The sequence below is a fragment of the Panthera leo genome, chromosome B4, assembly GCF_018350215.1.
Source record: "Panthera leo isolate Ple1 chromosome B4, P.leo_Ple1_pat1.1, whole genome shotgun sequence".
In the NCBI taxonomy this organism is placed as follows: domain Eukaryota; kingdom Metazoa; phylum Chordata; class Mammalia; order Carnivora; family Felidae; genus Panthera; species Panthera leo.
This window is the reverse complement of record NC_056685.1, coordinates 113,893,182-113,908,281: the sequence shown is the minus strand read 5'-3', so window position 1 is coordinate 113,908,281 and position 15,100 is coordinate 113,893,182. Positions and strand designations below refer to the sequence as shown.

Genomic DNA, 15,100 nt, shown 5'->3' with positions numbered 1-15,100 from the left:
CCAATGAAGGAGAAGTTTATTTTTAAGTTTTTACTTGTTTGGAGTACTTATTACTTCACTCTATTCCTTGGAAAGTTTTATAACCTGCAAGATGTTAAAGCTCTTCTGTCTTTTTGCCAAATTCTGCCCTGCCAGATTCATTCATATTTTTGTTTTTTTATTTTTATCTATTTTTAAAGTAGGCTCCATGCCCAATGTGAGGTTTGAACTCACAACCCTGAGATCAAGAGTCTCATGCTCTAACAACTGAGCCAGCCAGTCGTTAATTTATTTTATTCATATTTTTAAAATAAATATATAACATAGAAAATATAGAGTGTGTTCAAAAATAATACAGTAGCCATTAGGGAAACATGGATGAAAAGCTCCAGTGTGTTGTGCATTATAGGGAGTGTAGAAACTTGACAAGCTACTAAGGGTAGTGCTGGAGGGAAAATCAGTATATACAAAGGCCCGGGAATGTCGGATACTGTGGTGGGTTTGGAGAACGTAGGTAAATCTGAATAGTTGAAAGTGTCAATATAATTGTGGAGAGTGAGAGGTGCCCCAGCATCAGAGTGATTATTAGGTCATTGAGGAAATATTCATGTAGGACCTTGTATGCCATAACCATATAATTCTGAGAATATTTATAAGTGTTTAATATTTTATGGGTCTATTAATTTTAGGCTTGTACAGTGTTCATCTTAGGTTAGCAAAGAATTTACTGACTAGAATACTTCTCAAGCATTGTGGATACTCTGTGGTAATTATGAGTTATTTAATACAGTACCTTTTCCCTCAGTGATCAGAATGCTTTATATTCTTAATTTTTTGGTTATCATTACTAGGAAGTAGATTGGAACAGCTGTTATTTTACTAAGGGGATATCTAGAGAGAGGGGTGGGAATATGATGGCAGACTTCTCAACTAGTCTAGGTCAGAACTTCTCAAATTAGAATTCTGTACTCTAGCCATCAATTTACTCAACCTAAAAGATAGTTGTAAGGGTTTGTTTTTTTTTTTTTTTTTTTTTTTTTTTTGTAAACTTCAATCAGAATAGATGGTGATGTACTTTTGCACAATACCTGAATTTGGGCTTAACATCGTAAGTTACAATTTACTAATGGCACCATTGGTATAAGACATTAGACCGTATTTCATAACACACAAATTGCTATTTTACAATATTCAACACAGTTTTGTAACCTTTTTCTCCCTCTTTCTATAGGGTTTCATATGTCCCCAGTGTATGAAATCCCTTGGGTCTGCTGATGAACTTTTCAAACACTATGAGGTAGTTCATGATGCTGGTAATGATTCAAGTCATGGAGGAGAGGCTCTTGCTCTGAAGCGGTACAGTACAATTGCTTTGAAGTGTAATGCTATTATGAATGCATGTGATCTTACCTCTTTCCTGTGTTAGGGCCTTGAGAGTGTGCTCACCATTCCTTGTCAGACTGACTCTTAGGTGAGGAGAACAGAATGTAAGAAGTTTGACAAGACTCAAGGAACAGAAAGAAGCCAGTGTTGCTTGAGCTGAGTGAATGAGCAGGAGAGTGTTAAGACAGGGACTAGATTGTATAGATTGTATAGTCCTTGTTAATGAGTTTAGATTTTATGCTAACTACAATAGGAAGGTATTGATCCTTATGGTTAGTAAATTAATGGGAGATATTTTGTTTCTGGCCTCAGGCAGTTAATGATTATATCATTTCTGTGATAAAGTGTTTTTCCATTTATGAATGAGGAGCTTTCAGAATAAAATTATTTTTCTAAGGGTTATATATATATGCCAGTATACATAAAATTCTAAGCAGCTTTTTTTTTTAAGAATTGCAAAAACTAGAAATTAATGTGCAGTCACTAGCCATGATTTATTAAGAGACCAGGTTGTTAGAGAACATTAATTATTAATTCCTTTTTTCTCCAATATATGTTTAGAGATGATTTAACACTACTTAGACAAGAGGTCCAAGACCTTCAGGCTTCACTTAAGGTAAGAGTAGAAATGATTACATTTGTGTATTTTCAGTGTTTCAGATAATAAATCTTTTGAAATTTAATTAAAAATCTTTTTTTTTTCCTTAGGAAGAAAAATGGTACTCAGAAGAATTAAAGAAAGAATTAGAAAAATTTCAAGGGCTGCAACAGCAAGTAAATGCTTTTGAATACTTGAAGTGTGTTTATTAGATGTTTATTTTCATTGTTAAAAATAAGCATTTTGTAAGCAGGTGGCCTGATATAAATAACTTCCTAATGAATTTATCTGTATTTAATAGCCTACAGTGTATATCCTTTGTAATTCTAATGAATGCAAACAAATATTTTGGAAGCTCAGATGTTATTTCTTAAAGGTGCTCCATTAAGAATCAGTGACCTGTGGGGTTTTTTTTTTTTTTTTTCTTAATACCAGGCTGCATTATTCTTATTTTCTGAAAATATCCCTAAGTGGTTAAAAAATATAGGTTCAGAGAATAGTGAGATTCTTCAGAGCATTTGTGTTGTGACAAATGGGAGATCACTAAATTGTCTACTAGTAGGGAAAGAACTATTATTAACTGTTTACTGTTTATATTCTTTTTAAAATAATTTTTAAAGTTTACTTATTTTTGAGGGAGGGAAGGAGGGAGAGAGAGATAAAAAGAGAGAGAGAGAATCCCAAGCAGGCTCTGCACTCTCAGCATGGAGCCCGACATGAGCTTGATCTCACCAATAGTGAGATCATGACCTGAGCCGAAATCAAGAGTCAGTTGCTCAACCGATTGAGCCACCAGGCACCCCTGTTAATATTACTGAAGATTGTTTGAAAATATGGGGAAATGGTTGTATTAACAATTTTAGTTATTTTTGTAAACAGTATTAGGTTTTAAAAAACAGAATAAAGGTATTTATGTATATGTGTATGTATACACACAAACACACACAGCTTTATATAAAAATAATATGTAGAAAAAACGAAAATCATGGGTAACAAAAGTGGTTACTTTGGAGTAAGATTCTGTTGATACATAATTTAATGTATTTTCTAAATGTCTTAACCAACTATGATTTTTATATTAAAATTATATTGGCTTTTGCACTACAATTACATGAAGGATCATAGAGTAATAATTTTTACTAAATGTAGTTTTCATTTGTAAGAATAAAGTGGATAACCTTCAATAATAGTTCTAATATTTTTATAAAGTAATTAGTGATCCTGTTGCCTGTTATCTTAGTACATTGTGACTCTCAGTCTATCTTTTTTGCCTTTTTGTTTTTTCACCAAAAATTGTCATTTGGACTAGAAAAAAAATCCCAAATAAATGGTTAACAAGATATTATTAGTCTTATTACTACTCAGCTTCTGTATTTGAGGCTGTGAAAGAGGTTTTTAGTAATCTAAAGTACTTAAAGTTCATTTATTCTGTTTTACATAAATGCCATTAACAAATAATCAAACATGTGCTGTATTATTTTTTTGTACTTGAAAACAGGAAATTGTTTACCACATTTGAGATGACTATTTCACATTTAATAAATTAAATTCTCCACAGTGCAAGGTGAAATTGCCTTGGTAGGAAATTTACCTTGGGGAAAATGTATTTAAAATATTGATGGTTCTTAGCAACCAATATGTCTAAATCTAATGTATAGGAAAATAAGTCAGATACACTAGGAGTTGCTTTATTAAACTCTTGAAGATATGTGTAATTCTTTAGAATGTGGAAATAATGACTTGGCAGTATAGTATTTTATTCCTAATGCACATAATAAATTAAACCTTATGGAATATATTCTTTATTTCTGCTTTTTTAAAAGATGATTTATAATCATGAATTAAAAATTTGTGCTTTTAATGCCAAACTTTATAGTAGTGATGGTTCATGGCATGTTTTCACTTTTGCAGATTTTTATATATTATAGTATTGAATCTTATTTGCTGACTTCAGTATTGGCTTTAGAATCTATATTTATAATGATAGTTTATATTATTTTAAAATCTTTACTGAATTTATAGAACTTAAGATGGTACCTATTATAAGATTCACAATAATTTAAATATATGTTAACATAAAAAAAATTCTTAGAACCAGTGACTGCAGCTAGATCATTATGCCAGTCTGCCTAATGGTACTTTAGAAATCTGGAAGATTGTGAACAGACCAAAATTTAATCAGAATCTTGCTACTTACCTGATAGAATGTGGCTTGTAGAGACTTTTTTCACATTGGCAATTATAATAGTATTGTCTTTTTCTTTTAATGCGTTTGTTTATGTCTTGTTTCCATTGAGGAGTCTAAACCTGATGGATTGGTGGCTGATTCATCAGCAGGTAACTTTGAACTTTGCTTAAAGCAGATATTTCTTCATTTTTCTTTTTCTTCTTCGTTGTTTATTTACTTATTTTTGAGAGAGAGAGAGCTCAAGCAGGGGAGGGGCAGAGAGAGAGGGAGACAGAGAATCCCAAGCAGGCTCCACATGGTCAGTGCAGAACAGAGCTAGAGGCTCAAACTCAGGAACCTGTGAGATCATGACCTGAGCCCAAATCAAGAGTTAGAAGCTTAACTGTCTGAGCCACCCAGGCACCCCTCTCATTCTTCTTTTTCACTTTCTACTTTCTTTTGCTCTGATCCCTGCTACATGAATTTGTATTGTGATTATACTTTTTGGCTTTAAAACAGTGAAGCTAATAGTCATATTTTAGGTTTAGAATATTATTTGTGAACTTTATAGTTTAATCAGTTGATAAAAATCTTAGTGTTTTCTTTGTTCTGTATATTCTGAAGTTATAAACTTCTGAAATATCACATTAGTACATTTTAGTGAAAAGTTAAATCTAGTTTGAAGAATGATGTCCTCTTTTTCTCTTGAAATAAAATGATGAAGCTAGCATCTTTGTAATTGACTTTGGAGGAATGCTCAATGAATAATCAAATTTGTATTTTGAGGTTAGCTGTTGTATTTACTTTCCCTCTGAAATCTGTCTCGCCCTTTTTTTTTGAAATCTCTTTAGGAGAATGGAGTATTAGGAGTTGACTGCATATTTTAATTATTTTATTTAAGATTTGGATTGTTCTTAAACCATTTCTTTCTTTTTTTAATGTTTATTTTTGACAGAGAGATACAGTGTGAGTGGGGGAGGGGAGGAGAGGGGAAGAGAGTAGGGGAGGGGGAGAGGGAGGCACAGAATCTGAAACAGGCTCCAGGCTCTGAACTGTCAGCACAGAGCCTACTCTGGGCTCGAACTCACAAACTGTGAGATCATGACCTGAGCCAAAGTTGGATGCTTAACCGATGCTTAACCCAGGCTCCCTGTTCTTGTTTCTCAATATAATCAATTTTATTTAGAAAGCCAGAATTTGTTCCTTTTTGGACAGTTGATGGTTATAGGAAAATAACTGAAATGTAAAAGCAAAATACTTTTGAAAAAAATATTTATAGATTATTTGAGTATGATGCTAAATATTCCTTTAATTTGTTTTATATATTTATAAATTATGACTTGTGTCTTAAATGAATCAGATATGCTTAATTCTTGAAATATGAAGATTCTCCATTTATAACTGGATGATAGACTCATGTTGATTCTCTTTTTTTTTTTCTTTTCATGTTGATTGTCTTTAACTACAACAATGATTAGGATATAAGTAATAACAGTTTAGGAAATGTAATTAGCATTAATTATGTATTTAAATAGCTATGATACATTTTTGTAGAACTACAGTCTTTGGAACAACAATTAGAAGAAGCCCAAACAGAAAATTTTAATATTAAGCAAATGAAAGACTTATTTGAACAGAAAGCAGCCCAACTTGCCACTGAAATTGCAGGTAAATTGAATCAGATCTTTTTAGCCAATGATGAGTCTCGTTACCTTTTTGCCATTGTACATCCTGGAAATAAGGCATTGTATTTTAGTGTATTGTATTTTGGTGTGATAAAACATTTGTTATAGACTATGGTAGTGATTATTGGAATTTAATAATAGAGTTGCTGTATAAATTGTTTGTCTTCTCACCTCTTCCTTTCAAAGGATCGATTTTCTCTGTAGAATTTTTCTTCTAATTTAGAAAAGGTGAATTTTCTTTGGGGCATGCTTAAAGATTAACAAGTAACATTTTGAAGAAATTAAATAATACAGTTAGATTTAACATTTGGTTATGCTATCAATTACTTTTTCTTTAACTACATGCTTTTAGGTTAAACTATTATATGTGATTAAGTATACATTAAGATGATAATTAGTGACAGTGCTGTATGGAATTTAGACAAAAACATCTGATTATTTTAAGTTCATCATTTAATCAGAAGTAAAAGTTTATTGTATATATTTAGGGTGATCTAAGGAATGTGAATTTGAATTAATATTAATAATATGTACATACTAGTAATATGTAGTTATCCATACATAATAATATGTAATTAATACATATTAATATGTAGATATGCAATGTAATAGATAAGAATTTATAAAACTACCCTTTCCTAGAGTTAATGTCATGAAACTAATATTTATATAACTATCTTTAATTAGATATAAAGTCAAAATATGATGAAGAAAGGAGTCTTCGAGAAGCTGCTGAACAAAAAGTGACATATCTGACAGAGGAATTAAACAAAGAAACAACTATAATTCAAGATCTGAAGACTGAACTGGTAATTCAGAAACCTTATTGAAATGTACTTTTATAATTTTCTAAATGAAAAATGAAATATATACTCTGAAAAAATGTTAAAAGTATTGGTTGAGTAAAATGAAGGAAAGGAAAATTCCCTCTAGTTCTATCCTTTACACATATACCAATGTGATTTTTTAAATAAAAATGGAATGTATGATACAAAATTTATTACCTTAACATTTTTGTTGTTTCTATCTTAATATCATGTGTCTTTTTACTAGTTTCCTTATCTGCGTCTCTGATCCTGACCTTTCCCTGCCCTTTAGTTTTATAAATCCACCTACTTTTAGAAAACTTCTGATTGCATTTCTAGCTTCATTTCGGATTCAACAAGTGTAGCATCAGGTCATCGTATTTCCTCCCCAACTATTTCTGTCATTGGTGCTATACGTCTTCAGTGCTCTCCCAAGGTGTACAACTTTGGATCTGTCCTTGTCTCCTTTCTGTCCTGTATGTATGTATGTATGTATGTTTATTCATTTTGAGAGAGAGAGTGAGAGAGCATGAGCAGGGGAGGGGCAGAGAGAGAAATGGAGAGAGAGAATCCCAGGCAGGCTCTGTGCTGTCAGCGAGGAGCCCGAAACAGGGCACGATCCGATGAACCATGAGATCATGACCTGACCTGAAACCAGGAGTCGGACACTCAACCGACTGAGCCACCCAGGTGCCTCTCTGCCCTTTATTTAGCACTCAATAAATATATGAATAAAATCAACCATATGCATATCCATATCCATTAGCAACAAACCCTAATTATGCTTACATCTGCTCCTTTATTTTTATTATCAGTTTCCTAGGATAGAAAATGGGGCATTTATGCTTCAAAATGTGGCATTTATTAAGTGATTGTTATAACCATGGAGTGTAGTTTGTGAAGGAAAAGAAAGCAAATAAAGCACTAAGGATAATTGTGAATTTGCTCTCTTTCACATTGTGGTGATACTATTAAATATGACAAAGATTGGGAAGAGGAGAGGCTTTTTGGGAAAAAGATATCAGTGGTCAACATTTGCAGTCTAACACTTGATATTAAAGATTATTTTCATTTTGATTTCTTTGTAGTAAAACCATATTTTCGTTTTTCACTATAATTTTTAATGAAAATGCTTCACAGCTTCAGAGACCTGGTATAGAAGATGTTGCTGTGCTAAAGAAAGAACTGGTCCAAGTTCAAACACTAATGGACAACATGACGTTGGAGCGTGAAAAAGAATCTGAAAAACTCAAAGATGAGTGTAAAAAGTTACAAGCAGAATATGCTAACTCAGAGGTAAATAAGTTCAGTGTGCCTAAATGTGATTGTTGTTAACTTGTTTAGTGTATACTGTTGAGTGAAGCCAGCAGTTGAAAGTTTTCCAAGCGATCTATCAAAACAATACTTGACTTTCATTTGCCCTGAGTGATATTTGTGTATAGTCAGTATAGTCTGAGAGACAATATTTAATTTTGCTTTATAAGGCTAGACATTTAGAGAAGAATGTATAAAAGACTATTGTCTATTTAATAAATGTACATATTGTGGAGAAATGATTATTTAAAGTTAAATTTGATCCAGGCTAGTCAATAAGTGGTAATTGAGTTTATCTCAGTTTGGTGTAGGGGTAAAGGAAGCATGATTTCATTTTTTTACAATTGTATTATCAATGTTGTTTAGGAAAAATATTTAGGAGAACTTATTTTCTAGTAGGCTTGTTTTTCACTTATCGATTATTGAATTATGTTGTTGAAAGAAATCTTAAAAATCTGTTAGACTAACATTTCACCCAGGACCCTCCTTTGTAGCCTCTCTGATAAGTGATCCCCAACTCCTGGTAGGTGATGTAGGGGTGCATATTTCTTCATAAGTCAGCCATTCCATTGAATTGACATTTGTTTCCCTAGAATTTCCATGCACTGATTCCAGTTCTCCTTAGGAATTACACAGAATAAATTGTTCCTTTTTTCCACATGAGATATTTGGAGACTGTTCATATTTACTCTGAGTTCTTTCTTTTTCAGGATAAACATTTTCAGTTCCTTCTGCCATTTGTCACATGGCTTGACTTTGACCTGTAAATCCTTGATATAATTATGTTAGTATATGGCAAGCTCTAGGATTTTTAGTGAATATATTTGCTTAAAAATGTAGCCTTTGTCTTTTTTACTAAAGTATTATAGAGGATATTGTGTTAACAGTTAACAAAATATTAATAGATATTTGTAGTTCTTAAGCTGCCTTATGTGACATGGACCTCTATTTTTCATATTTTCAGTTTAAGAGGTTGTTATAGTAACGTTGCAGTTTGCTTTTCTTAGAGTTTTTAAGCTGGTGATCTTAAAAGCCATTCTATTCATAATTAGTAACATGAGCTATGGAGTATAAATATTATAGATAACCATGTCACCCTTTATTTTACTTCTTCCTGTATCTTTGTAAAGGGGGAATGGTGAACCTTTGTAGGTACAACATGCATAGGCATGTGAAGCTTTATGATGCTTACTTAACACTTTAGACTTTAAAGTTTATGAACTTCAGGTGCAGACTTCCCAAAAGTGATCTTTTTAGCCCAATGACACTTGACCCCACAATTTTTCCAACAATTTTAGGGAGTTCATAAATTTATTGAAGGCAGTTAAAAGCTTTTAATGTGCAGTCAAGGAGATGCTGAATCAAAGAAGTCTCATGAGGAAAAGTCCCATTCAGATAATGTGAAAGTAGAAATGCTTGAATCTGAGTGAATCGAGTCATTTATTTCTGTGTTTTAATAAGAATTACTTTTGATTAAATCTGCCTGCCCACTGGTATTTCTCAAATTTTTAAAAAATTATACTCTCTTTTGGTTAAAAATTCCTTTAATATTATATGAGGTTTCAAATCAAATGTAACAGGTTGACTAAAATTGAATCACAGCAATGGCACTTTTAGAATATATCTCTTTTATTTTAAAAAAAATTTTTTTTTTTTTTTTTAACGTTTATTTATTTTTGAGACAGAGACAGAGCATGAACAGGGGAGGGGCGGAGAGAGAGGGAGACACAGAATCTGAAACAGGCTCCAGGCTCTGAGCTGTCAGCACAGAGCCCAACACGGGGCTCGAACTCACGGACCGTGAGATCATGACCTGAGCTGAAGTCGGACGCTTAACCGACCAAGCCACCCAGGCGCCCCTAGAATATATCTCTTTTAAAGTATAATCCTTTCTGACTGTTTCCTGCTGAGAATTGTGGAGTTATACATATACTTGTTATACAAATAGAATTTGAACAGGGAGAAGAAATTTATATATTTGCTTGCATTTTGGGAAAAATATATGTGGGAAAATATTTCTGAGTAATATTTAAGAATTACTTTAATATGGAGGATTTTTGTAAATTTGTATTTTTATTCGTGTAGATTGGATTATCTTCTATGTTATGGGAAGACGTCATTTAAGGTGAAAAAGTATAACTAGAGTTATAAGATTTGGGGGAAAAGGATTTGGTGACTTCCCTGTACTGTCCTCCTATCAACAAGAGTAATTGTGGGAAACAATTTTTTTTTTTTCTCTCAAAAAGATGTTTCTGGAAAAGAAGAAAAATGGCATAGAAATTCATTCTTCACATCTTAACTTTTACATTTTCATAAAGGTTTATCTTTTTAAATGTTTTGAAATAAATGTTAAAATAAAGAGATTTGCTGAATAGCACTTAACATTTCATCATCATTTTAGTAAAACAAGGGTAATATTTACTTTCTAGTAGTTAACTAATAGGTGTGTAATGATTGAGACTTCAGATTATGTTGAACAAGTTTAGGAAGTGGTAGCATGAGTCAGAGTAATATTATTATTGGAAACAAGCTCTTAGGTTTTGAGCACCACCAAGTTTTGGATAATATGCCAGGTACTTTAAATATATGGTCTCTTTTGTTTCTTTTAACTCTGTAAATTAAGTATTAAGTTTGTTTTATGTGTAAGGAATCTGAAGCTCGGTGAAGTTAAATAACTTGTTTAAGTTCATGTACCTCATATAAGGAAACTAGGATTGGATCCCAGGTCTCCTCCAAAGCCTCAAGTCTTTTCTGAATCATGTTATCTCTCATTTAGGGTGGTCTGATAATTGCCTTATAAGTAAATTCGTGCTATTAATTTTGACCTAATACTTACTGTTATTACTTTTTATATTTTGCCATATTATATGTTGTAATATTTATATTGAGTACAACTTAAAATACTTTTGAGTTGTTTCACACCATTTTTATATTAAAACAATTAATGTCTAGATATTCCATCTCATTTGTTTATAACAATGTTATAAACCATTTGTTTTTAGCTTGTGCTTACTTTTTAAATATGTGGCATGTATTTTATTAATTTATTAAAATTAAATCCTATTCTTAAATTTGTTGGTGAATTATAGCACTTAATGAAAAACTTACTTTATGTATTTATTACTACTTTACTGAACGTAAATACTGGTATCTGAAACAAAATACACGAACAGGAATTAAAGGAGCTAAAAATGTAATGATTTGTTTGGTATTTCTAATTGAAGCTAAAGACATATGATGTAATATACATTGTTAAGTATGTCCTTATGTTCCATTACATTCATTTAGATATGCCTATGAATTCATTGACAGGTTTTGTTTTGTTTTGTTGTGTTTTTGGTTTAGATATTTTAGAAGGCATATAGAAAAATAATTCATTCTAAAGCATTTGAAAGTACTTTATAAATAGTTATCATCAGAAATTGAGGATTTAAGGGTTAAAATAAGTATTATTTTTAAAAATTTACATTACTGAAAATATCAAAGCTATAATCAACTTACATTTGGTGTGGTCTTTAATGTAAATGGTTTTTTAAGAATTTTATTTGAATTCCAAATAAACTCATTTTAAAAGCTAAAATATTTACAAAGATATGGAATAAAAATGGTTATACTCATGCATAGTTATTAAAGAGTACTTAAATATCTTTTAAAAGTGTACTAATATTAGAGATCAGTTTTAGCAGTATGTTTGGACATTTTTATTATGTGTTCAGTGTGTACTTTTGTCAGTCTTCCACCTTTCATCCATCATTTTATTATTTTTTTTTTTCTGCTTTCTAATGGAGATGCTTAAACTTGAGGTAATGTGTTTTGGGAAGGCTTTTTAATGTTAGTAATACCTTTAATATAGCTCCTTCTGTTGTCAAATGGAAATTTTGTGTTTTAAGGCAATCTCAGAACTTCAAAGATATGCTTATTTTTGTTAATCAAGTGAATTTTCAATCGTTTTTAAATAATTACATACAAATTGTAGTAGAATATTATTAGGACAATAATTATAATTCTAAAACACTAGCAGGATATTTGCTCAAAATATCTCTAATTATTTTTTAATTTAAAATTTTTTCGTAAAAGTCTAACTTGAATTCAGTAACATGGCTTCAAGGAAATGGAGGCTATTTTATCGGGTCTCAGATACTGGGAACAAGTATCTGTTAACTCCTTGGAGACGAATCACTCATTCCTTTAGAGAGTAGTTTTTGAATGCCTAGGGTCAGTAGCTGTTTTAGGTGTGGGGAATACAACAGTGAATAAGACAGAGTACCTGCTCTCATAAAGCTTATAGTCTTTTGTGGAAGCCAGATAATACATGAATAAATCAAATCATGATGGAAAATCAGGTAATAATAAATGCTATAAAGAAAAATAAAGCAGGGTATGTATGGGCAGTAGTGGAGCTGGCAATAATGTATGACAGTTTTAGATAGAATGATCAGGGAAGGTCTTCTGAAGGAGGAATGTGTGAGAAGTAAGCAAGAGGGTGAAGAATTGGGAGTAAGCATTCTCAGGAAGAGGGAGTGCAACTGTAAAGTCTCAAAGCGCAGATGAGTTTGGCCTGTTAAACAGGGAGGAATGTCTTTGTGGCTGGAGTGGAGAGCCATCTTTGTTTGAATTTGACCCATAGTCATATTTGAACAGGGAATGTATTTTCTTGCACATTTTGACTTTTCAATTTGTATATTCCCCCAATACAAACATAATGCATGATCGCTGTAAAACATTGAAATGATTCATGATGTACAACAGAGAAAATGAACCTTATCTGTAGTTCATTCCCCTCCTTCCCCTCTCCATGACTAAAGTATACCTTTTGGTGTAAACTCTTCCCACATCTTTCTTTTTTCCACCCTTGAGTAAACTAAAAAATTTCAAATGGTTGCTTTTAAAAAAATTATAGTTAAAAATATACATATTTGTACAAAGGATAAATGATATACCTAATGTTTAATTCTTTAGGTATTAAAATATAAAGTCATTTATAAGAACATATTTTAAAACTATAAAATATAAAAAGATATTGTTGAATATATTTGCTTTACATTTTGCTTGTTTAGTTTTTTCTACATGTCAGAGTTAATCAGCAAGACAGATGTTACTCTTGGCTTACTATATCTTATAAACTTTAATGTGGAATCATGTTTTTTAATGAAATATACTCCTAATTTGCATCTTAATATGCACTATTATTTCTGTTTATTATGTGTCACTCTGCTAAATCCTTTGATAAGATATTTACAAGCCAAGATTTAAATACAATAATATATCTTCTTTTGTGATAAGTTGGCATCTACGCTAATGATTAAAATAGGGTAACTTAAAATAGCCAAACTGTTCCTAATATTTCTCTGAACATCCATAATGTTACTAACAGAAAATGATCCTGAGATTCAAAGTTATTAGGGATAGCAGTTTGAAATAAACTCCCAATATCAATGAAAATGTTACATGATCAGTTTAAGAAAGAAATTATTAGGATATGCCTTTAACTTGAATATAGTTAAAAATAATGAATATTTAAACATTTCTTTCTTTGAAGCATAGGATATATATGGCATATATTATATACGTGTGTGTGTGTGTGTTGTTATATGTTGAAACACCCTGTTTAGAAGCTGTAACTATAAAGCAATATGACAGATTGCCTGTCAGTATATCAGAATTGGTTTATTTACATGAATGTTTTCCTTAAAAGGTTAGGCCAGGAAGATATCTTAGACATGCTGCTATTTGTAAAAACTTTTTTGAAACCTCTTTTAGTTGACTTTAAACCAGTTTGGAAAACACTCAAAAAACTAGTTTCATCAACTTATGGTTATTAAAATAATATAAGCCCAAGTGTTTAATCATTCAGTTCAATCACTTACCTTCTTTACTAGATGGTTTTCCAAAACTTAAAACCAAAGCACTGTAATAGATGAAGATATACTACCAAAGAGAATCCTTAAAAAAAAAACCAACCAAACAAAAAAGTGCCACACATACTGGAAGGGTTTTTAAGAGAAGAGTAGCAGATCTCTTGGTGTTACTGTCAAAATAAATCAGTAGCCTTCTAAAGTTTCTCCCTTGAAGATGTATTTGTAATATTTGATGTAGATAACTACTCTTGTGTTTATTAAAAATTTTTTTTAATGTCTTCCATAATAAAATTTATTTACTAATAAAGAATATAGACAATGAAAACGTAGCTTTAAGAATGTAAAAAGTGAAGTCAATAAGCTAAATATTAGAAATAGAACGTTCTTTTGTTAATTTCACTTGCAAGAAACCATACTTAAAAAGCAGTACTTAGTCTCTCTCTCTGGTCATTGAAGCTTTCATGTATAGGAAGTTTCTATTTCTGAGACTTTGCTTAATTTTCTCTTACTTTTAAATGATCAAACCTTTGTCTTAATTTCGTTAAGATGCATTAAAGCAAATTCGTGTCCAGCTATTATACCTAGTCATGGAATGACCCAGCTTAATAAAATTATATCTAATAAAACTCTGTATAACTTCTTTGGACAGATACTTTCCATTACAGTCAAAGAGATGATTCGCTACCTTTCCAAGGTGATTCTGTATTGTGTGTTTGTGTTTATTTAACATGTTTTTAAAGTAAAAAGAAAGGCTATCCTGTAGAAGTTGGGATAAAAGGTAGGCAGTAACTTGCATATGTTCTTTAAATTCAGAAGGATTAAAGTACAGAGTTTCAAAGCCAGTAAATTCAGGTTGATAGTTTGATGCTGACTCAGATACATAAAGTAGGATGCCAACTATTCATTTCATTCATTATTAAATAAATGAGGTTAAACATTTTGGATAAATTTTAAAAATTAATTTTCAGTCAAAAATGATGTGGGGTGGCAGTAGGGTGGTAGGAAAAAGAACTAAATTGAAACTTCGAAGTATTATATCAATTTAACAACAACAGTGACAAAAATCTGTGTAACTTTAAAACCTTTGGATACTTCCATTCTCTTTTCCATTTTAGTTCCCTCTAATTTTTTTTTTCTTTTTTTTTTCTTTTTTTCTTAAGGCCACAATAAGCCAGCTAAGGAGTGAACTTGCCAAAGGCCCCCAGGAAGTTGCTGTATATGTGCAGGAACTACAAAAACTTAAAAGTTCACTCAATGAATTAACACAAAAAAATCAGGTAAGTATTTAAAAACTACATAGAGTGGTGAAT

General features: G+C 31.4%; 1 protein-coding gene across 3 annotated transcripts in view; it reads left to right on the top strand.

The window, feature by feature from the left end:
* Nucleotides 1-15,100, top strand: part of EEA1 (early endosome antigen 1) — a 114,240-nt gene that overhangs the window by 31,370 nt on the left and 67,770 nt on the right. For all 3 annotated transcript variants that reach the window (XM_042947350.1, XM_042947352.1, XM_042947351.1), the window contains 8 exons: nt 1,211-1,335; nt 1,924-1,978; nt 2,071-2,136; nt 4,258-4,297; nt 5,682-5,795; nt 6,500-6,621; nt 7,759-7,914; nt 14,951-15,067. In XM_042947350.1, coding sequence (XP_042803284.1) covers nt 1,211-1,335; nt 1,924-1,978; nt 2,071-2,136; nt 4,258-4,297; nt 5,682-5,795; nt 6,500-6,621; nt 7,759-7,914; nt 14,951-15,067 — 795 coding nt within the window. The remainder of the gene's footprint in view (nt 1-1,210; nt 1,336-1,923; nt 1,979-2,070; nt 2,137-4,257; nt 4,298-5,681; nt 5,796-6,499; nt 6,622-7,758; nt 7,915-14,950; nt 15,068-15,100) is intronic.